The following is a 22463-nucleotide window of genomic DNA, read 5'->3' as shown; positions in this document are numbered from 1 at the left end:
TGATGTCATTTTTTTATTGTGTCTGAAGGTGTGTGTAGATGTAAATTACCTGATTACGTCACGAATTCATTATATTACTTTGCTGTAAAATCATATAGCGAATGTGATCTTAAGAAACCTTAAATAATCTCAAGAAAGCTCAGAATATTTTGTGGGGCTCTTAAATGCAAAGAAATATTCTCTATTTGTCATGTCAACGTCAGTGTTATTCATCAGTCGCCAATTTGCAGCGTTCAATTCAGTTCTCGCGACGTTAGAGCCCCGCCCCTTCCAACCCAAACCGAAAGTGCGTCATTCGCGTCACGCGAATGCTCAGCCCGATTGGACAAGAAGGCCGATTCGAGCCAGGGCCCCACCCACGTGATGCCTCTGCCGTTTGACGTTAGCGAGCCTGCGCAATAATATCATGAGCGGGTTATGTGACGGCGTGATCACTCTTTTAATGTTCGCCTTTATAATTTGTGACGGATCACATTCTATGCAACGTTAGCAACTTGTTTAGTGCCCTTTATTCCAGCGACATGCGGCGAAGTAAGACTGAAGTCGACCGGTATGTGGCCTCCGTACAGACGTCGTCTCCCTCACTCAAAGAGGTAAGTGGAGCCGGTGGCGGCTAATGTTAGCGCTGCTAACCGCGATCACTGCTTCACCTGAATCTTTAGTCAACTCTCATGTCATTAACGAAACAATTAGCATTCCTTTGACGGCGACTTCCATCGACGCGGTCTTTTGTGGTCGATAACAGTCCAGCTGGCCCTCGAGATCGAGTGGCTTTAGCTAACCGGCGTGATGACGATAGCCATGTCCTCCCCTTGAATGCCGAGAAAGCGCGCGGCGTGGGCTCGCCATGGAAGCTAAGCTACTGATCGCTGCAAGCTAGCTTGTGTGGACAGACGAAAACATTTCAACATAGGTGGTTATGAGCAAGCGTGTCCAATTTTAAACGTGTTTATAGTTTGGAGGATATATAAGTAAGCGGGTTGATAATACATTGATGTACCTTTTTTTTTAAGAAGCACTCACTTCCCCTGAAAGTGAAGTAGAATAATGAAACTGAAGTCTAATTCTAAGTGGGCAAACATTTTTTTCTTGAAATGCGTCTACTGCATTTCATGTCATGTTTTCATTAGATGTACGTGATTTAGACAAGTCCTAAAACAGGATGGTCAGATGCTATGTAATAGATTAAAAAAATAACATGTTTTTAATGTACATGGTAACACAATATTTGATTAAACGAATCAATTTGATCATGTGTGTTTTATTTTCATGATCATCATAGTGAACATGTTTCCATGTGTCCACGAAATTGCTGGGACCATGTTTTGTGCTGATGATTGACTAAAGTAAAAATAATAATAATAATTTTGGCTCAATTGAATCTGATTGTTGAGATTAACAATTTAATTTCCAGTTTGACAGTTAATTAACAGTAACATATTAACTGGAGAGTTTTCTGTAACCCAAGGCACTTTTGAACTTCATCTAGGCTGGGATACTCAATTTAGACCAGTGTGAGGTTACACAAAAAAAAAAAAAAAACAACTTCCCAGTGCGTACTAGTTAGCCCCAAGGGCAACATGAGCAGCCTTTGGGTCTGATATAAAAGTAGCTCACATGCGATGGGACACTCAATTACTAAGAACTAAACAAAAGATGGTAAATATGTTTCATAATGTACCAAATATTATGTATTTTGTTAAAGATGAAATACGTTTGTGTTCGATGGGAAAGAAATTCAGTTATTAATGTTTGTGGTTGTTGCTGAATCAAGATGTTTTTGAATGATTGTCATTTACAGAGGCCAGTCAAAGGATTTTTATTTGCTAAGCTATACTTTGAAGCCAAGGAATATGAGCTGGCTAAAAGGTAAGCATTTGTATGGGGGGGAGATAGGGGGTCTGAATTATGCAGTACTGTCTTTAATATCTTTACCATGTTTTCTTTATTCTAAGACATGTGTCGGAGTACCTTAAAGTTCAAGAGAGGGATCCCAAAGCACACAAATTCCTCGGGCAGCTCTATGAGCGCGAGGGAGATGTCAACAAGGCTGTCGGATGTTACAAGGTAAGAGGGCCATGTTGATTGCTAGTTAGCTGGTAGGAAGTCTGTGCATGTACGTGGTCGCTGTGTGCCTAAACGTTCTCTGTGTTGTCTGCAGCGCTCTGTGGACTTGAACCCTGTCCAGAGAGATCTGGTGCTGAAGGTAGCTGAGTTATTGGTCGGCAAAGAGGAAAGCGACAGCAGAGCCGATTTTTGGGTGGACAAGGCTGCCAAGTTGTTGCCAGGGAACCCAGCAGTCTTCAACCTGAAGGTGAGACTCATTTTCTTCTCAGAACTGCTTTTACCGGCTTTTGCAACCAAAGGTGTGAAATATATTTAAAATCATACGGAAGGGTCTGAAAAATATTCCAACAGAGGGAGTCGTGATACACGTTTTATGTTATATAATACACCAAAGTTAATGAATCCTCATTGTCATGTGGCATGCGAAGAGTATATCGTACTGACTGCTTTCCAATCACCTCCCATTTGTGAAGGAGCGTCTGTTGAGTCGTCAGGGCCAGCAGGGCTGGAACCGACTGTTTGACCTCCTTCAGGCTGAGCTGGCAGCACGACCAGGCGATGCGCATGTCAACGTGAAGCTGGTCCAGCTCTTTTGTCAGGACGGTCGACTGGAGGAGGCTGTTAAGCACTGCTTGGCCACTGAGCGAAGGGGTCTCCTGCGCCACAGTCTGGACTGGTACACTGTGGTGGTGCACACGCTTCAGGTTAGTATGCACTCAAATGGAGGATTTCGTAAAACGGCGCCGGTATGTAGTTTTTGGTGTGTCGATGGGACTTTAAAAAAAAAAAAAAAAAGGCTAGCAAGTAGCAGCCATTCACAACATCTGTGTGAATGTGTGTACACGGCACAAAAAACGAGAACACCCTCTCCAAACTGGTATGCTGTCAATACCTATTGCCGATTGACCGAAATCCTTGGACCAACTATTTTCAGGATTACCTGACTCAGCCCAGCGTGTCCAGCATTGACAAGATGTGTCGACGTCTTCAGAGGGAGCTTCTCTTGGCCCACTGCAACCTTGTGAGGATTACACTCTCTGGAAGCGCTGTGCAGTCTTGCGTTGATGCTCTCAAATGGTAAGCATGTGTGCGTCTGTCTTGAATTTGCCTATAAAATTGCATGCGGACCCTGGAAATTTTTTGCCAAGACAAGTGTTTCAACTATATCTTGTGAGAAGTGGTTTGAAGGAACGCCTAACTAAAAACAACTATTTTTAAATTGTCATCTATCGAAGTCTTACATTTTTGCTGTCTTTCTGCACAGTTTTGACAGTACTATGCAGAAGCTGAGCAGTGTTGCAAGCCGGCACACGGATGACCTTTACGAGGTGTTTGTGGAGATGCGAGCTCACCTGTACCTGCATGCTGGCACGCTGCTCCTGAAGCTGGCACAGGAACGCGTGCAGACATGGAGGGGAGTCATAGACCTGGCGGCGCTCTGTTATTTGCTGGCCCTGCAGGTACTTGGCCCTTGACACGAGTGCTGTGCATAAAATGTTATCAACAGTGTAACGTTTGACGACATAAACCTCCATTTTCACTACCCACTAGGTTCCCAAGCCAAAGGCGACCAAGCGAGATCAGACGACCCCGCATCTTCTCGAGCTGCTGGCTAACGACAGACAGAGTCAAGCTGGCCACATGCTGCTCAACCTTAGCACTGATCCATGCAGCTTAATCCGAGAGGTATGCGTGATTTTTGTTGATTAATGCTGCAAATGTGTAGAATGACCATGTTGTATTATTATTTTATTTTTTCGTGTTTATGTAGGTGGTGGAGGCATTTGGGAACCGTAGCGGTCAAGACTCCCTCGTTGAACTACTGTTAGGACCGCAGGCCTCGACTGCATCCTCTTTCATTGCCAACGATAACATCCATTCCATTAGAGCACAAGCTCCGGAAATATCTCAGCTAGCCAAGTGGGACGCAGGTACAGAATTACAAAGACTGATGGCAAATATGAACAAACATTTGGTTTAGTGAAATGTATTTATTAATGATGGGGTAATGAAGCTTCAAAATCCATCATGAACCAGTTGCTGTATTTTTTGACTACTCAAGATGGCACTGTGTCAACGTAGGGCTGAAAGCAAACTGACTTGCCATTTCTTAATTTCCTTTCTTTAAACCAGAAGTGTCATCAAGAGTAACAAAAATACGATAACTGGTTCAGGAAGCATCTTGAAGCTTCATTTCCTCATCACTAATCTTGAAATATTACATATTGATCATTGTGTCTACAAGGGCAATCATGGGTCAAGTCAAATTGTCACGTCAATGTGCAAAGGCCATTATAACAACTTAATTACACTCACATAACACAGCATATTCCTGTTTGAAAATCCAATCACAGTGCAGTGCGATGACTTGTGTGCTTCCTCTGTAGGTTCTATCCTGTTGTATTGCGGAGACTTGCAACATTTGAGCTGGTTGGGCTTGCAGTGGGCCCTTTTAGGCCAAAGACCATCCTTGCGAGCCTGGCTACAGCAACTCTTCCCCAGACTTAACCTAGAAACATCCAAACTGGACACAAATGCACCAGAGTCCATCTGCCTTCTGGATTTGGAGGTCGGTGGGAGCAGTCCCTGCTTATTTTGCATATTTATTCTACAAACATAACTCATAAGTACACAGTGACATCTTTTAAAAAAAAAAAACGTCACTGTGTACTCATGAATCTTTATTAATGTCAGCGGATAATTCTGTTTCTTGTCCTGCAGGTTTTTATTCTTGGTGTGGTGTTCTGCAGCCATTGTCAGCTACAGGAGACGGCAAAGTTAAACAGTGGAATCAACCAGCAGCAGCAACAGCAGCTCTATGAGCCTCGTTGCCTCCCTCTCCCCCTCCTACGTCTCTTGACCACAGAGAGACAGAGGGAGTGGTGGGATGCCGTCTATAGTCTTATTCATAAACGAGCTGTGTGAGTGTCTCCCTTCCTCATTGGTTCATGCTTTTGCTACGAATATAGCTGAGAAAGGGTGCTAACACTATCTTCAAATCATCGCAGTGTCAATCTATATGTGGACTCAAATTCCCCTTAAAATGTTTCCCTGTGCAATTTATTGATGGTTGGTTAATAAATATATATGCCTTTCTTTTCTCTAAGTCCTGGCATGTCAGCCAAATTGCGGATGATAGTACAACATGGGCTGAACACATTGAGAGCCGGAGAGAAACACGGACTGCATCCAGCACTGGCTATCTACTGGGCTCAGTGTCTCAGTCAGACGGTAAGTACGTTGATTTGCACACGTTGTAGATTTAGATCTGCATGTTTGAAGAACAGTTTGTCCATTTATGTGGCAGCGGAGGGCTCATCTGCTCATTTTGGTGTCCACTTTTTGTGAAATGAAAGGGTGATGGTGTTAACTCATACTATGATCAGAAGGAGTACGTCAGCCGCAGTTTCCACTACTGGAAAGTTGTCCTTCCACTGTTGGACAAGATCAAAAACAGACGAAGCATACCAGAACCTCTCGACCCCCTCTACATACATTTTCCATCCAAGGATATTCGGGTTAGTATCGGAGTTGTTGGCGTTCACTTTTAGTTTGGTCTTGCTGAAACTCAATGACTGTCTAACCTTGAGACAAAAGATCACATGGCGTCTCATACTTGTATGAATGCAACCTTTCTCCTGCCCAGGTCGCCTCCGTGAAGGGCTTTGAAGAAGAAGCCAAAATAGCACATGCAACGTTGCTTGACATAGAAGGCAAGACAGAAGAGGCCATTGCAACATTGGAATCAATCAATAACATGTCATCTGTCTGGCATTTGGCTCAGGTTGGTCGCGTGATTTTACTCAGGGGTTTATATGGCCAAATATATTTGCATGATTTCAAAACCTTCATTTCAGGTGCATTTCATAAACCTACTTGAACACATTCCATAGAGTGTATACTAATACGTTGTTACGATTCCAATGAGACTGTCCAATCTTGCATTTGTGTCGTGATCTGTTCTGTAACGTTCATGATGCTCAAGTCTTCTGGCAGCTCTCCCAACTCAAATGATTTATTACGGATCAACATCGATAGAAATCCCTCACATGTAATTTGGGCATGCGATTTACAAGACTATCATGTTTTGTTTGATAGATCTACCAGCGGCTGTCTGAGGAGGCCAGCAATGGCGTTGAGGAGACGCAGGACAGGTGCATCACTTTTCTGAAGAAATTCAGGATTTATCTCCTAAAGATCTACAATGCCAACGTGGATGAGGTTGAAAAAGTAATGGCTTTTTTTTTTTTTTTTTTAATTTTGAGAGCCTTGTGCTCATAAACTCTGAAAGCTTTAAAACCATTGCCTGTTTATTGCATTCCAGCTTCCTGTATCCATGGAGGAAGTGTTGGACCTTCTAAATGATGTCAACCAGCAACTTGGCGAGACTGGAGAGGATGATGACGAGGAGAAGAATGACGGTTGTAGGGGACTCGGCCATTCAACCCCTGCTTATCCCTCAGACACAAGTGCCACCATATCCCACATCAAGTTTTCCAGTCCCTCCCCTAACAAATCTGTTTCTCCCTCCAAACGACACCTGGTTGGTTCCATTTACATAATAACTTATTACTTGGATAATCATCTGAAATAGTTTCATGATTAAATGGTTTTCAACTCTTGACTACGTCTTCTAGATTTCTCCAAAGACCCCACCTCACTGGGTGGAGGACCAGAAAAGTCTCCTCCAAATGCTGTGTCAGCAAGTTGAAGCCCTTAAGGTCAGTCCATGAATCCCAATATTTAATACAGGTGAAGCGTAGATCTGATTTTGCTTTTTGTGTAATAAAGACCTTCTGTGGAAATGTCTACGCTCGGGCCTAACAATCATTTTCTTATACAGTATTTAAAGAGGTTATATAAGGACAGCCCTGAGCACGGCATTTTTTTTTTCTGTTGCAGAACGAGGTCCATGACCTGAGACACAACTCTTCAGCAAATGTGAGCTCTCCTCATCACAAAATGTATGCTGAGTGCTACGGCGCTGAAGGGCTACAGGAGTCTTTTGCTCCTGGCCAGTCCTACCATGGGGCCCCCTTGACAGGTCGGTGTCCTACCTGGAACACGTAACATTCTTATTCATGATTGGTTATTGTTAACCGCAATAGTTAATGGTAGACATTCTTCATGTTTGTGCTTTGTTGATCAAGTTTGCACTACAGGTCCCTCTGGGTACTACAATCAGTCTCCAGCATATAACTCTCAGTATCTCCTGCGCACAGCTACAAATGTAACCCCCACGAAGGTAAACAAAGCAATTGTTTCTCTTGTTGGCATGAAAATCTCATCCTGCGCTCCCCCTTTTTTACACAGGGCCCAATGTATGGTATGAACCGGATGCCGCCTCAGCAGCATATGTATGCCTATCAGCCGCCCACCCATACTCCTCCAATGCAAAGCGGCCCCGCTTGCGTTTATCCTCCTCAAGAACCGACCTTCCCTGCCCCGCTTCGATTTGAATCGCCAGCAACCAACCTCCTGTCACCCTATAGTGAAGATTACTTTGGACAGAGTGTACCTCACCAAACCACCAATCCTCCTTTACCCGAACCGGGTTATTTCACTAAACCGTCTGTAATTCCTGTTCAGCCACCAAAGAACATTGAGGGGAAACCTATGGATTTTGGGAAGCTCTCCTTTGGACAGCAGGCACCTGCTGAAGTACCCAAAGTCCCGAGTTTTGGATCGAGCACAGTTTCCCAATCAACACCATCAGCTGCCTTTAAATTCAACTCCAACTTTAAATCCAACGATGGAGATTTCACTTTCTCAGCATCCAAAGCCAAGCACAGTGAAAGTTTGCTCGGTCTTCTTACATCTGACATCCCCAGTAAGACGGATTCTTTGCCAGAGAGGCCGCCTGGTCAAGAGCAGACAGCGGGCCAAGCGAGTACTTTCACTTTTGGCAATAAAATAGCATCCGGCTTCTCGTTTGCTAATACAGCACAAAGCACTGGCACTTTGGGTCTGTTTGGAAAGGCGGACCAGCCATTTAAATTTGGAGATGTGAGCCAGCCAATATTTGGTAATGCCAAGTCAGTCCCCGAAGTTGAAAATGCCGCAGATAGTGACAACGATAGCACTCATGGTGAGGAGGATGAAGTGGAGGAAGATGATGACGACGGTCCTCACTTTGAACCGATTGTGCCACTTCCTGATAAGGTTGATGTGCGAACGGGTGAGGAAGATGAGGAGTTGTTGTTTTGCAATAGAGCAATGCTGTACAGATTCGACATGGAGACAAAAGAGTGGAAGGAACGAGGCATTGGCAATGTTAAAATCTTGAAACATATCACTACGGCGAAGGTTCGACTCCTAATGAGGCGGGAGCAAGTCCTGAAGATATGTGCCAATCACTACATCACCACTGACATGAAACTGGAACCTAATGTTGGTTCCGATAAATCATGGGTATGGAATACCATTGATTATGCAGATGAAACGCCCAAGTCTGAGCATCTCGCCATCCGCTTCAAAACAGTAGAGGAGGCGTTGATGTTTAAGAGTAAGTTTGAAGAAGCCCAGAGCATGGTGATCAAAACAAATGAGAAACAACAAGAGGATAAAGAAGACGAAGTCAAAACGAAACCAGCGGAAACTTTGACGGCAAAGTTTGCGATCAAAGAAGGTCAATGGGATTGCACTGAATGCTTGGTGAGAAATAAACCCGAGTGTGTGAGGTGCGCCTCTTGTCAAAGTCCCAATCCCAATTCCACCCCCGCACTAGACACGGGCGCTGAAAATGAAACAAAAGCCGCTCCCTTTACTTTCAAATTTGGCACAAGTGATACTTTCAAGTTTGGGACTAGTGAGGTGAAACCCAGCAGTTCTGGCTCTACCTTTCCTGGATTCGGCAGTTCTGGAACGTCATCTTTTACATTTGGCATTAATTCTAGTAAACCTGCTGACACTACAGAAAAGCAAAGCCCGTCTGCAAGCAAGAACTCCGAATCCGATGCGAGTTCTGGGTTTGGCACCCAAGTTACAAAGACACCAGGCCAGTGGGAGTGTGATGCATGTTGGGTCAAAAATAAAAATGATGCGGAGAAATGTGCCAGCTGTGCAAATCCCAGGCGCAGCAATGATTCGAAAGGGTGGGCTCCCGTGGTTGCAAATCCACCTGCGGCTCCATTTTCGGGTTTTGGAGCTGATTTAGCAAAGGAGGACAAGCCGGCGACTACGTCAACTTTACAAGCCCTATTTTCCAAGAAGGACTGTCAGTGGGATTGTGACGTCTGTTTGTTGAGAAATGACTCCCCGAGCAGCAAATGTGTTGCCTGCTCGGCGCCAAATCCCAACGTGAAAAGCACAAGTAGTACGACTTCATCTGCTTCAGCTTCCGCCTTCAGCTTCAATTTTGGAGTGAAACCGTCATCGAGCCAGATGACTGGAAGTGGCTTCACCGCGCCTCTTGGCGCTGGCGGTTCGTTTCAGTTTGGACAAAACAAAGCTGAGACTTCTCCTGCCACTTTCAACTTTGACGCTTCCCAGTCTGCTCCCAAAACAACAAGTTCTTCTGGGTTCTCTTTCTCGATGCCCATGCCCGCGGGTGGCTTTACATTTGGAATTCCAAGTTCTGAAAAAGATGAAACTGATAAGTCCACCACATGTGATGAGATGGCTTCAGGTTCAGCCTCCAGCTTTCTTAAAAGTATCGCTGATAAACACAAGGTGAAAGAAAATGATTTTACTCCTCCAGAAATCAGTCAAGAGTTTGAGACAAATCCATTGATATCTGGCAAAACGAATGCTTTTAGTTTTGCAGACTTGGCAAAGTCTTCCGGAGGAGACTTCCAGTTTGGTCAGAAGGACCCCGGTTTCAAAGGTTTCTCTGGTGCTGGTCAACAATTGTTCTCGTCAACACCCACCAAGGTGAATGCTCCAAATGAGCAGGGGGAAGACGACATGTATAAAACTGAAGAAAACGATGATATCCAGTTTGAACCGGTGGTTCAAATGCCCGAGAAGGTTGAACTTGTCACAGGGGAGGAGGATGAACAGGTTCTGTATTCCCAGCGTGTCAAGCTCTTCCGGTTTGATGCAAATAGCAGTCAGTGGAAAGAACGTGGGGTGGGAATCTTGAAATTTTTGAAAAACAGCTCTAATGGCAGACTTCGGGTTTTAATGAGAAGAGAGCAAGTTCTGAAAGTGTGTGCCAACCACTGGATCACGACCACCATGAATCTCAAGCCTCTCGCTGACTCGGACAAGGCATGGATCTGGATGGCCAATGATTTCTCCGATGGCGACGCCAAACCTGAACAATTAGCTGCCAAATTTAAAAGTCCAGAACTCGCTGAGGAATTCAAGGTGAAGTTTGAGGAATGCCAGCGACTCCTTTTGGACATCCCCCTGCAAACCCCGCACAAACTGGTTGACACAGGCAGAACTGCACACCTTATTCAGAAAGCCGAAGAAATGAAGTCTGGTTTGAAAGACCTCAAATCTTTTCTGACAGACGACAAAACAAAGATAAACGACGACAGCCAGCTTCCATCCACAAATGTCAAGTCAATGTCAAGTCTTCTAATCAAGCCTCACAATGAAACCACCGGCCCTACCTTGGAGTGGGATAACTACGACCTGAGAGAAGAGGCTTTGGATGACACGGCCAATTCGTCCGTCTATGCCTCTCCACTGGCCAGCAGCCCGCTAAGAAAGAACCTTTTCCGCTTTGGGGAGTCCATGGGTGGTTTCAGTTTTAGCTTCCAACCTGGCATAAGCCCCTCCAAGTCTCCCGCTAAACTCAACCAGAGCCGATCCTCGGTGGGCACAAACGACGAGCAAGATGTCACTCAGGATGAGGAGCGAGATGGTCTGTACTTTGAACCCGTAGTTCCTCTGCCTGACCTGGTTGAGATTTCCACGGGCGAAGAAAACGAACAGGCCGTCTTCAGTCACAGAGCCAAACTTTATCGTTATGATAAAGAAGTCAGTCAATGGAAGGAGAGGGGTATCGGAGATCTCAAGATCTTACAAAACTATAACACAAAAAGGGTGCGGTTGATTATGAGGCGAGAACAGGTACTTAAGATCTGTGCTAACCAATGGATCACGGCAGCCATGAAGCTCGAACCGATGAAGGGTGCCGAGAAGGCGTGGGTGTGGAGTGCACTGGACTTTGCTGAGGACGGAGAGGGTAAAGTGGAGCAACTGGCTGTGAGATTCAAATTGCAGGAAACTGCAAACACGTTTAAGCAGGTTTTTGATGAGGCCAAGATTGCTCAGGAGAAAGTGGAGCTTATGACCCCCGTGGCATCCGTCGTGCCTCAGGACAGTGGAGACTCTTCCAAAACCGTGTGTGGGAAGGCAGCCATTGCTATTTTGGAAGACACCACAAAAGAACGCACGGAACTCTTTATTGATAATAAAACAGCCGGTTCTCCGAGTCCAGTCAACCCCACCAAGTCGGTGATGTCGCCCCCTAAGTTTGTGTTCGGCTCTGACAGTCTTCAGAAGATATTTGGCAGTCCCAAATCCAACTCTGATAGTGGTGACTGTGAAGGCAGTTTGAAAGCGAAAGATTCTCCGCATACGAACAAGGGATCGTCTGTACCACCTGCCTTCAAAATTCCACAGATAGGTAAGCAAAATTTACAGATTTTTTTCTTTTTTTTTTTCAAAAAGGGAACATTTCCTTCCTTCACAAAAAAAAATAAACCTTAATTCATATGATTTCTTGGGTAGAAAAATACATTTCTACCATTCGCAAATGAAAACAAGAAACATTCTTTGACAAATATTGGCCTTTTCTAAAAATAGCAACGTTGATGGCCATTTAGTTCCTGTTAACCCAACAACGCATCATCCTTTAGGACTGGATTTTAGGCTTTTCAAAGATAATCCAATGGCCTTTTGGACAAGCACATCGAGCGCTCGGTTTGAAAGTCCAGGTACTCTCATGACCGCAGTGTGGCTTAATACCTTTCAGCTGTCACCTGGTTGGTAGATGCAATTAGAAAGGAATAACCTAGATGCACGGAGTGGAAAACAGTAAAACATCAAGAATGTGTCTGCATGTCTATGTACAAAGAGTTATTTTTGTTGTCATTTAAAGCAGAAGTCAAGTGAAAATTTGTCTTTGTAATGTGCACCAGTAGTATAAATGACAAAATTCCATGTCAGAATTGGACAAAACTTTGTATGTTTGTTCATTATCGTCAGTTTTAACCTACACTGTATGAACAAAGAATGAATTATGAACAATGCTTCGGCATCTTTCACAAATACGCATGGAATGGCACACAAAAATATTCCTTGAAAATGTGTTTGACAACCAGATATTTTAAATTTTTCTTTTTTTTTTTATCTTTAATCAATGATTTTTTTTTTGGTTTTATTTTTAATAGGTATATGATATGGTCTACTTATATTGTGATGCAATTCTCAGCCATGTCGTCCAGCCTATATTTTACCACTAGGGAGTTCCAATTCTCCCATTTTCGTAGCATTAAATTAAATGGATTAAAAAAAAATGTAAGATATCAAATTGGAAATACTGGTACATTGACACAAAAAGAACGAGATTCATTTGATGCATCCACAGAAGCATACCTCGATCTTTAAGATAAGACTGTTGTTTGTGGTCCTGTTCCTGAATGACATAAACGATATCCTTTAAGAGACATCATTGTTTAATTTCAGTGCAAACTGTAGCTCCTAAAAACCAGAGACAGTGCCACCAACCTATTCACACAAGAAAAAAAAATCACTGCGGTGTGTTGTGTCAAACTCTTAATTCCAAGTAGCACAGAAAAATGAGAATCACCCTGGCATGCATACAGTATGTCACTGTTGTCCTTGTAATAATGTAACCCCTCACGTCAATTTGGATGCATGTTTACTTTTGCTGTGCATAATGTTTTTGTGTGCAAAACTAACACCTCAATGGTAATCAAAGCTGATTTGTTTCCTGTAAATATCACTCACTATTGTAGTTGTTCCTTAATTTGTCACAGGCGTCAGCAGTGTGGCGTCAGATGAGGACTCGGAGGTGGAGATTGTGTATGTCCGGGAACCCACCGCTGAACAAGCTGCTTTAGCCAGGAAATTACTGCTGCCGCTGACGTTTTTCTGCTACCAGAATGAACCGGGCTACACCAGCGACAATCAACCTGATGGTGAGACCGCAGCTTTAGTTTGGACGGCAAGAGTTGAACAATGATGACTGAATTGGTCGTCCGCATGCATAGACATAATGTAAAAGGGGTCAGCGTGTCTCATTTTTTTATTCGCACCATTTGAATACAGCAGTGCTGGAGTTTTTGTTTTTTTTTCCATCCATTTTAAAATAATAAAAAAATAAACAGTCATTTATTTATCTGTTGTGAAGCATTTTAGAGGCGTTTGAAGAGCAAATTACATTTGTCACGTTACATTGTATTCACCTCGTGAATTTGATAACATTGTTAGAATGAGCTTATTCTACGTACAACAAATGTAGTTCTTTCTTGACTTTTCTTGTGCAGATGAGGACTACGAATCGGCAGTGAAATCCTTGAATGGAAAACTTTACGCTGATCCCCCTGAAAGCAAAGACACTGTTTCTGGTCACGGTATGGGAATTTCTGAATCACTCGTTTTTATTACTCATCAGCTTACTAACGTTGTGCATCCAATCCCTTCAGAACCCGACTGCCAGGTTGTTTGGGAGAAAAAGCCAACACCCGAGCAGGAGGAGAAGGCCAAAAGCCTTCAGCTTCCACCCACCTTCTTTTGTGGCCTGAGCACCACTGACAGCGATCTGGATCCTGATAAGGCAGAAGACTTTGAGACTGAAGTCCAAAAGGCACAACGGGAACTGGTAGGGAAAAGATGATGAAATAACGTTTTAGTACGTGGTCTTATTTTTAGATTCATGGGCTAACTAAGCAGTTATTGATATATACACAGTCGACCTCTGCTATTTATTGTGGGTAGGGACCAAGCCCTCCCGCTGACAGCGAAAATGCTTTTCACAAGATGATTGCAAAACATGGAAATATTATTTCTATCCAACCCATTCTGTATTAACCAGAAAAAATATATGTAACTCAGCAGATCAAAAACATACTTGTGGCGATCAATCTCCCACACAAGCAATGCTAAATAAAGCTACTCCCTGACAAGCTCTAAACAGTCAGTTGAACTGAACTTAGCTACGCCGATTGTTCCAGATTAATGGCCTAGAAAGATTTTCTAATACAATATCATCTGATTTTTTTTTTTTTTGATTACTTCATTTTTATAGCGATAACTACATGTCATGGCTTCTATTCATAAATGCAGGATGCCCAGTCAAACGCGGCTGAACAGGTTTCCGATAGCACTGCTGCAGATCCGCCAACTGAGCCGTCCCCAAGCTGCAAGTCAACCACTGATGAAAAGGCGTCAGAGCAGCCGGCAAACGTGCAGACACAAGCTCCAAGCAGCAACAGCAACAACTCCCCGATCGACCTGTCAACTAAGCCGGAACCTGAGACCGCCCCTGCCCCCTCTCCAGTCTCAACTGAGCCGGAGCCTGAGACCGCCCCTGCCCCCTCTCCAGTCTCAACTGAGCCGGAACCTGAGACCGCCCCTGCCCCCTCTTCTGTCCCTCCTGTTTTTATCAGTACAGGTTTGTTTGTGCACTAGATGATGTGCTGCACTTACGTGTGTGTGTGAAAATCCACTCACATACATAGATACTATACATATAGAATTTTCTTTTCTTCCGTTTCAGGTACACCTAGCTTTGACTTCGCCACACTTGAGGGCTTCTCTTTTGCTGATCTGGCCCAAAATACAGAAGGTTTTGCATTTGGAACAAAAGGTGAGTTCGGCGGTGTTGTTTATTTTCTGTCATCTACACTGACGTTTTCTGTTGTTTTAATTGTGTGTGTGTGTGTGCAGATTCCAACTTCTCTTGGGCAAACGCGGGCGCAGCTGTATTTGGTTCCACAGCCCCCACATCATCTGCCAAGAACAACGATGAAGGCGAAAGTGACAATGAGGACTCTCCGAAAAATGTTGACATACACTTTGAACCGATCGTTTCACTACCTGAGGTACTTTCTTCACGCAATCATGTTCGGAGGAGCCAAACCCTGGCCTAATAGAAAATTAAACTTAATTGCTTGGTCAAGGAGGTATGTTGAAGTTGGATGCTGTTTAATGTCAAGGAGGTTTGTTTAGCTTGGGTTGTGAGCGGAAGTTGCAGAGAGTCTTTGCCACACATGTAGGACTTCGCATCGTTTAATTGTTTGACCTCACACCACTCCCTCAGGTGGAAACCAAGTCTGGAGAGGAGGACGAAGAGATCCTGTTTAAGGAGCGTGCCAAGCTCTACCGATGGGACCGGGACCTCAGCCAGTGGAAGGAGCGAGGAGTCGGTGACATCAAGATCCTCTACCACCCAGCCAAGCGTTTCTACCGGATCCTCATGAGGAGGGAGCAGGTGTTCCGGGTTTGCGCCAATCACAACATCTCCCAGGCGATGGAGCTGAAGCCCATGAGCACCTCGGCCAACGCGCTCATCTGGATTGCCACGGACTACTCGGGTACATGCAGACTCCGTTGTCGTAGATGAGCGAACAATGGGCACAACAACCGTATAGCAATGTCGCGTGAGGGAATGTGGTGCTTTTTTTTTTAAATTATTATTAATCGTCGGCTTCTTACTTGCAGACAGCGCCGAGGGTGTAGTGGAGCAGCTCGCAGCCAAGTTCAAAACCCCGGAGATTGCCGCGTCCTTCAAGAAGACCTTCTGCAAATGTCAGAGCCTCATCGGCCAAGTTGACGATTCAAAGAGCTCCGCGCCAATGTCCAGAATTCAGGAGCACTCCAGAGACTCGAACCCGCAGGTGTTCCTAGCCGTGGAGGCGGACGGCCAACCGCTTGGCACCGTCACCGTTGAGCTTTTCTCGCACCTCGTTCCTAAGACAGCGGAAAATTTCCGGGTGCTTTGTACGGGCGAGAAAGGCTTCGGCCTGAAGGGCTCCATCTTCCACAGGGTCATCCCGGGCTTCATGTGTCAGGTGAGGAGAACAACAGTGTTGTCAGTTTCTCACCTCAATCATTATGGAGTAATGCTTCTGGATTCAGAAATGTTTCGAACAAAGATGATTAAACAATACTATCTGGTCGAAAGATCTTATCAAATTAGTTTGTCGGATGTTGTAATAAGTAAAACATGTGAAAGAGGTAAAGCCTATATTGTAAAAAAATAAATAAATAAAAATCTGGAATTTCCCCTTGGATAAGTGGAGGTAATGCCATTAATATGTTCTTTGTGGCTCCCGCAGGGCGGTGACATCACCAACAGCGATGGCACGGGCGGAAAATCCATCTACGGCACAAAGTTCGAGGACGAGAACTTCGACGTCCGCCACACGGGGCCGGGCATCCTGTCCATGGCCAACCGCGGTCGTGATACCAACAATTCCCAGTTCTTCATCACACTGAAAAAGGCCGAGCACCTGGACTTCAAGCACGTGGCTTTTGGCTGGGTTCGACAGGGCATGGAAGTGGTGCTACAAATGGGGGAGCTCGGCACAAAGGGAGGCGTCCCCTCTAAGAAGCTTTTAATCACTGACTGTGGTCAGATTTAGACTTTATGGACATTTGAAGCTTGCGCAGTCCAATTGAATCGAAGAATTACACACTGACCACAACACCACTGGTCAAAAGCCACAAATATTTTGTAGAGGGTGCTTTGATCTATGTCACTGTCCAATGTGCAACTCTCATCCATTTATGTTGTCTATATAATTGTACATTAACTTTTATTTTTTTGTTTTGCATGTGCTCAATTTGAATGTATTGGTATTCTTTACACACACACACACGCCATCCTTTTTTGACCAATCAAAAAATGATTTTAAAGAAATGGAATATTATTTGAAAGCACCATTGCTTTCTACTCGTTCCATGTTGACTTCCTGTTAGCGTTACTTGTTCCTGCCCTAAATGTGATGGTGGGCCACTTGATGAAAATCAGTTGCAGTTCTGTTCAAAATTCATTATGAGCAAGAAATAAAAATGCTTTGAATAATACACGTCCTTGGGAGTCACAAGGATAATCCATTGTACCTCGGTGGATGTACTTGGAGAGTTGTTTATTCTGCTGCTGCGGTTTAATGTCTGGGACTTGGGTTGCCATAACAGCAACATGGAAATGAACTGCTTGCCGAACTTAAGCCAGCTCTTAATACACAACTATCGACAAGTGCATCGTTGGAACACTTGCTCAGAAATAAAAGATGCTGATTTATTATATTGTAATGCGTTCAGAATGCTACAGATGTGTTTTCCTAGTTGCTAGCTGCTGAAATGTGATTGGTTATAGTTAGTCCCATTATTGAAATATATCATTACACGGGCCAACGCAACTGATTCTTGCGACTTTAGCCCTAGGAACCACTCCCTGTGAAAACTGACAAATACCCTCATCAGTGGTAGTGAAGTAGTCGAGTTAGATACGCAGAACAATATATTCTGTTTAGATAACTGCATCTATCCAAGGATGTTTTCTGGGTTTGGCTGTGTGATGTTCACGAGGTGGGAACTTGGATGTCATTTTTAGTCAACAGTAGGGGACCTTGCTAGGTGCTGTAAAATGTCCTTGGATGAGTTCACGTTAATTTTATTACGTTTTTTGTTGTTGTTGGATTGCATTCATGACGGGCATATTTAATCTGTAGGTTTTTTTAAAATTGCCCTGCATATAAATAGTTTGGTGTAAAAGCCATTGGTTTAAAACGGGAGTTTACCGGAAAAGGCATAATTGTGTTGTTTTGCCAACCGCCCAAAATAAAAAGAAATTGATTATCTAAGTGTAATACCGGTTTTGGCCACCCCGCGAGGTGGCAGTAAAGTCCGCGGCTTGACGGCTCGGAGAGCCCACCCCTCCTGATGACGTCAACAGGATGTAAATGGTCCGCATCGTGGCCTGCTCGGCCTTTTCCTCTCCCGTTTGGTTTGGGGTGGCACGGTTTCTGTCTCGGGAAGATTGAACACCAAAGCGGCAAAAATGATCATCTACAAGTGTATCATCTCCGGTAAGAAGTTTCCCTTGGTCCACCTCTTCGCGTTTGTCTTTCGCAATTGCCGTCGCGGAAGTTATTTTACGAGTGATTAACACAACAAATGTTTACAAATAGTTTTCATTTCGCCTTCGCTAACTCGCCGCCCAGCTAACTCGTGCCGTCGCGTTCCACATGCTAATGCTAACAAAATGACGCCATTACTGCGACCATTGTTCGAAATCCATACGTGTAACTGCCGCGATGTCTCGCAGTGAACGTTGATGGCGCGCCAGAGTCATGCGTCTACTCGCTTGTAGTTGAGCGAGAAAAGGGGTTTTCCTTGCCCATCTAAAGTTTAGCTTTGGCATCATATACGTGGGAGCCTTCTAGTTCTTGTACTTTTAATGGCGGATGTCTATGTCAAGTTGTCGTTTCGCTTTAATGTAATCGTTTTCCAACTTCAAGTCTAATGTGTGTGAATGTACCCTCTTTGTCTTGACAATTTGGCGCCTGCCTGAGCACCAAAATCTGTACGACATATTAGTAAGAAATCTCCATGTTACTAGTTGGGCCCAACTGCGCTCTAGTATCGTGCAGATGTCAGCTAGTATACCTTTTTTGCCTCACTAGTTCCACTACTAAGCCAAAGTTTATGAAGAGTAGAAATATTAGGAAGACTTCAATTGTATTACTTCTCTGATTAGAAACCAGTAGGCTGAAGTTGGCATTCATGACTAAATGCTCAAATGCCTCAATGTTTTTTTTTATTCTATTTCTTTCATCAATTTATTTTTTAGCATCAATTTATCCATCTGTATTTATAAATGTTTGTCTTTCCCCCATAGACGATGAGCTGTTCTCAGACATCTACAAGATCATAGAGACGCCAATCTTCTACGAAGTGGAAGGAAAGGTGAGCAAGTGACGTGTTTTCCACAATGTTGGCTTAATGACTCAGGTTACAAACAAATGCTGATGTATTAGTCATCAGTTGCTTTAACGTCTCATACCAAGTGAATGACTAACCTAGTTGTGCCATAATCATTGATTTAAGTCTTGATGGGTTAGGAGCACAGTGCTCAATACATTTTTAGATCACCTAAATGCAATACAAAAAAAATACAACTTAATTTGTATAGCGTATGTCACACCAGCTGAAGCGGGGCTCGAGGAGGGTCCTTGCCCGGTGAGTGAGTCTTTGATCTGACCCTGTTCTATATTCGGAAGCACTCTTATTTTGATCCTGAAAACATTTAATCCCCAAATGCTACTCGTGTATTCCAGTGATTCACAAATTATCAGCAGCAGGAAGTTAATGTTTCGTTTGACTTAATTGGTCCCAAAAATAGTTTTCTCAGGTCATTAAAATGTTTTAAGTCATGAAATAGATTTTGTGGAAAATTAAGGCCTTAAATTGGATAGAAAACCATTGAATATAATGTCTAGAAGCATTGAGGTTGCTACAGCTCTCTTCAGGGGTCTGATGGGCACTCCTAGACCTCTTTGAGAGGCAAGAGTCGCGTATGCTCTGCTTATCGCTTGGAATGACTTCAGGTAACTTGCTCTTTCAACGTGAGGTATTTTATTCAACAACTCCTCAAGTTAGCCCGTGTAACATCATATTATTTCTGGCTTGTTTATAGGAAAGCTGTGTCGTTAACGGCAACACAAATCAGTAACACTTAACTACTGTATTTTCCAGACAATAAGTCACACTTTTTGGGGAAGGGGAGGGGGTCGTGCGACTTGTACTCTGGAGCAATTTATACATGGGGGAGTGGGGGGTAATTTCACAGACAGCCACGAGAGGGCACTCTAAGACAAATGAGAACGGCTGAATACAAATGAGAATCATTCTGCTGACTACCAACCTGCACGTAGTGAAATTTGCAGCTCAAAACTAATCAAGCAGCAGAGAGAAAGTTTGGAGTGAATGAGTATGAATAACTTGAACAAATATTTAATTGTACATTTAGAACAAATGTGTGATTAACAATGAAAATCGTGTGATTATGATTTTAAAACCTTAATTGAAACCTTGAAAAAGAATTTAACCTTGACCTCGGGGGACAATTTGCATGCGCACAATGAAAAGGTTTGTTGCCTAACTCGAAGGCCTCCTCCAACTCCATCAAAAATTCATCAGATTGCTCAAACATGCACTCTTTTTAACCATTTGGAAAGCAAACTCCAACAAATAGTGACGCCTACTGAGTTGTCCTACTTGTGTTTTAGATCGTCACCACCACAACAGACTTCGACGACGCTTTAATCGGCGGCAACGCATCGACTGAGGAACCGGGGGAGGGCACAGAGGCGTGTGTTGAGTCTGGCGTGAACATCGTCATCTTCCACAAGCTGCAGCCAACGACTTTCGACAAGAAGAGCTATCTCGCATACGTCAAGGATTACGTCAAGAAGTACGTCCCGCCTTGCTGAGCAATGTCTTGTCTTTTTGGACTCATTGCTATACTCTCAGGATATTTTGGCACGTACGCTCAAGCATTTCCTTTCTCATTCAGAATAAAGGAAAAGCTGAACGAATCCAATCCTGAGAGAGTGGACCAATTTATGAAAGATGCCACTGCTGAAGTGAAAAAGATCCTACCGGATTTCAAGAATTTTCTGGTAACTACGCGCAGACACGCTCAATGCAAAACATACAAGGGTGCGATCCTTTTCAATTCTTCTTTCGAATGAGTCTTAACTCTAGCATTGCGCCATCTATCCATCCTTGGCTCACCATCTGATATAACTTCAGCTATCTGCTTGCCGCTTTGTGTGACGAGCAGGATACATACGTGCGTACGCGCTGTCGTTACTCATTTCGCTCTCTTCAGAATGCTAAATTACAATCGTGCACTGCAGCCATAATATAAATAAGAATGAAAAATGTTTATTTTCAAATCGATATTAAAATATTATCCAAAATATCTTGATAAACCTGTGAATTCATTTTTCTATTTCTGAGCGCAAGCTGTCCATGCCCTGCGATAGCGAAGCACACTCATACCATGTTCCTCCACACATGTCCACAGAATATTTTGCCGGAAAAGTTGTGGCGCGTCCACATCCTCACACTCTTAGTGTTCGTTTGGTTGATTTGTCAACACATGTTGGTGTGTGCCACTGATTTCTACAAGTCTTCAGCTGACTTTTCAATCCTGTTCGAGGGCTGGTGTCCAGCCTGTTTGCTCATCTCATCAACATGATTCAAATAAGATGGAAAACAGGCCAGACACTGGCCCTCAAGGACATGATTGAGGACCCCCGCTTTAAAGTTTCTCATTTTACTTCCTTGTGCCCTGTGCTCTTGAAGTCAATTTCACAGGACAAATACTACTTGGACTGAACGTAAACGGCTACCTCAATTTGTCGAACAAAAGCAAATCAACAACAGAATGGCTTCAAAACAAGAAAATATATTCAACACTTACACCTATTAAGATTCTTTCCAAAATGGGTACAATAGATGTTAGCTGGAAAGTCAACTTCAATCTGGAACTTGTTGTTGTGATTTGCACTCATACAAAAAAAAAAGACTGCTCACGTGCTTGTTTTTCTTTAATCTATGTCGGGGTTTGCGATTCTTTGATGGATGAATTAATCCCAGTTGTCTTGTCAGTTTTATACAGGCGAGTCAATGAATGTTGATGGCATGGTTGGAATTCTGGACTACCGTGAGGACAACGTCACACCTTTCATGCGCTTCTTTAAAGATGGCCTCGTCCAAGAGAAATGTGTAAGTACGAAATGCGGACAAAAGTAAAAAAAAAAAAAAATGCATACGATTTACCAATAATTGTTGTTCTTGCAGTAACTACAAGGACTAACCTGTCAACTGGCTTCTGCTGCTGCTTTCTCCCCGCAAATGCCCCGAGAGCACAGTGCATCATGTGCTGCATTTCCATCATGGCCCACTGGACAATAGTTTTAAACTTTGTTTCTTCTTGCCATAATCAGTATTTGACTGGGTCTGCCAGTAAAACTGAAGGAATATGCTCAAGGCTCCCAAATTTGGAATCTTTGGATGTTTAGCAAAGGAACTCTGCTTACTTCTGCACTCTGGGTTTGTGGTTGCATTCAAAATTCCATCTGTTTTTGCTTTAAGTTGAAAATAAACCCGAGTACCATCTTTTGCTTGTTTACTTTTAAATGGGATTTGTGATATTGATGTGAACTTAGTGACTTATTGGGATAGCTTGATTTATTTTTAGCTTCATCTTTTACTGACCCTATTTAGTTGGGTCAGTAAGTGCATGTTAACTGACTGCTTTTTATGGAGTAGGGGCCTATTGGACCCATCGTTTAAATGTTCACACATTCTCGCTTCGATTTAGGTGATTACCACCAGCAACAAGCGTTGCATCTGCTTTTACATGTTGAGGGCGGTCAGACGTTTTAAATTTTAAA

At 43.5% G+C, this 22463-nt stretch overlaps 2 protein-coding genes across 5 annotated transcripts; both read left to right on the top strand.

The window, feature by feature from the left end:
- The first annotated feature begins 375 nt into the window (after window positions 1-375).
- On the top strand, window positions 376-17079 carry ranbp2 (RAN binding protein 2). 4 transcript variants are annotated; one of them, XM_088315322.1, is made up of 30 exons: window positions 376-593; window positions 1802-1869; window positions 1956-2067; window positions 2162-2314; window positions 2541-2771; window positions 3002-3144; window positions 3332-3527; window positions 3619-3753; window positions 3839-3998; window positions 4455-4636; window positions 4789-4988; window positions 5175-5298; window positions 5424-5585; window positions 5714-5851; window positions 6166-6297; window positions 6392-6610; window positions 6705-6788; window positions 6970-7111; window positions 7218-7312; window positions 7381-11650; window positions 13026-13187; window positions 13536-13622; window positions 13695-13870; window positions 14335-14566; window positions 14612-14662; window positions 14768-14857; window positions 14938-15092; window positions 15311-15584; window positions 15712-16061; window positions 16329-17079. In XM_088315322.1, the coding sequence occupies exons 1-30, from the start codon at window positions 522-524 to the stop codon at window positions 16632-16634; spliced, it is 8901 nt and encodes a 2966-aa protein (XP_088171448.1). In that variant the 5' UTR covers window positions 376-521; the 3' UTR covers window positions 16635-17079. The 4 variants fall into 4 exon arrangements, with proteins under 4 accessions (XP_088171448.1, XP_088171447.1, XP_088171446.1 ...); XM_088315321.1 differs by having other exon boundaries at window positions 5454-5585; window positions 14335-14662; XM_088315320.1 differs by having other exon boundaries at window positions 7230-7312; window positions 14335-14662.
- An 858-nt stretch (window positions 17080-17937) lies between these two features.
- Window positions 17938-22185, top strand: tpt1 (tumor protein, translationally-controlled 1). The gene is made up of 6 exons (XM_088315326.1): window positions 17938-18083; window positions 18896-18963; window positions 20286-20470; window positions 20573-20678; window positions 21676-21792; window positions 21868-22185. The coding sequence occupies exons 1-6, from the start codon at window positions 18056-18058 to the stop codon at window positions 21868-21870; spliced, it is 507 nt and encodes a 168-aa protein (XP_088171452.1). The 5' UTR covers window positions 17938-18055; the 3' UTR covers window positions 21871-22185.
- The last annotated feature ends 278 nt before the right edge of the window (window positions 22186-22463 follow it).

The sequence above is a fragment of the Idiotropiscis lumnitzeri genome, chromosome 14 (genome assembly GCF_059441095.1).
Source record: "Idiotropiscis lumnitzeri isolate Australia: NSW breed Sydney's pygmy pipehorse chromosome 14, RoL_Ilum_1.0, whole genome shotgun sequence".
NCBI classification, from domain to species: Eukaryota; Metazoa; Chordata; class Actinopteri; order Syngnathiformes; family Syngnathidae; genus Idiotropiscis; species Idiotropiscis lumnitzeri.
Note: the sequence above shows the minus strand (reverse complement) of the source record. Positions and strands in the feature narration are given on the sequence as shown.

Excerpts from the sequence above, each read along its gene's own strand:
- ranbp2 (XM_088315319.1), top strand. The coding sequence starts at position 522 with ATGCGGCGAAGTAAGACTGAAGTCGACCGGTATGTGGCCTCCGTACAG. Across the intron at positions 3,999-4,454 it reads GCTAGCCAAGTGGGACGCAG|GTTCTATCCTGTTGTATTGC; the intron begins GTACAGAATTAC and ends CTTCCTCTGTAG. Across the intron at positions 7,313-7,380 it reads CAAATGTAACCCCCACGAAG|GGCCCAATGTATGGTATGAA; the intron begins GTAAACAAAGCA and ends TTTTTTACACAG.
- tpt1 (XM_088315326.1), top strand. The coding sequence starts at position 18,056 with ATGATCATCTACAAGTGTATCATCTCCG. Across the intron at positions 18,964-20,285 it reads TCTACGAAGTGGAAGGAAAG|ATCGTCACCACCACAACAGA; the intron begins GTGAGCAAGTGA and ends CTTGTGTTTTAG. Across the intron at positions 20,679-21,675 it reads CGGATTTCAAGAATTTTCTG|TTTTATACAGGCGAGTCAAT; the intron begins GTAACTACGCGC and ends TTGTCTTGTCAG.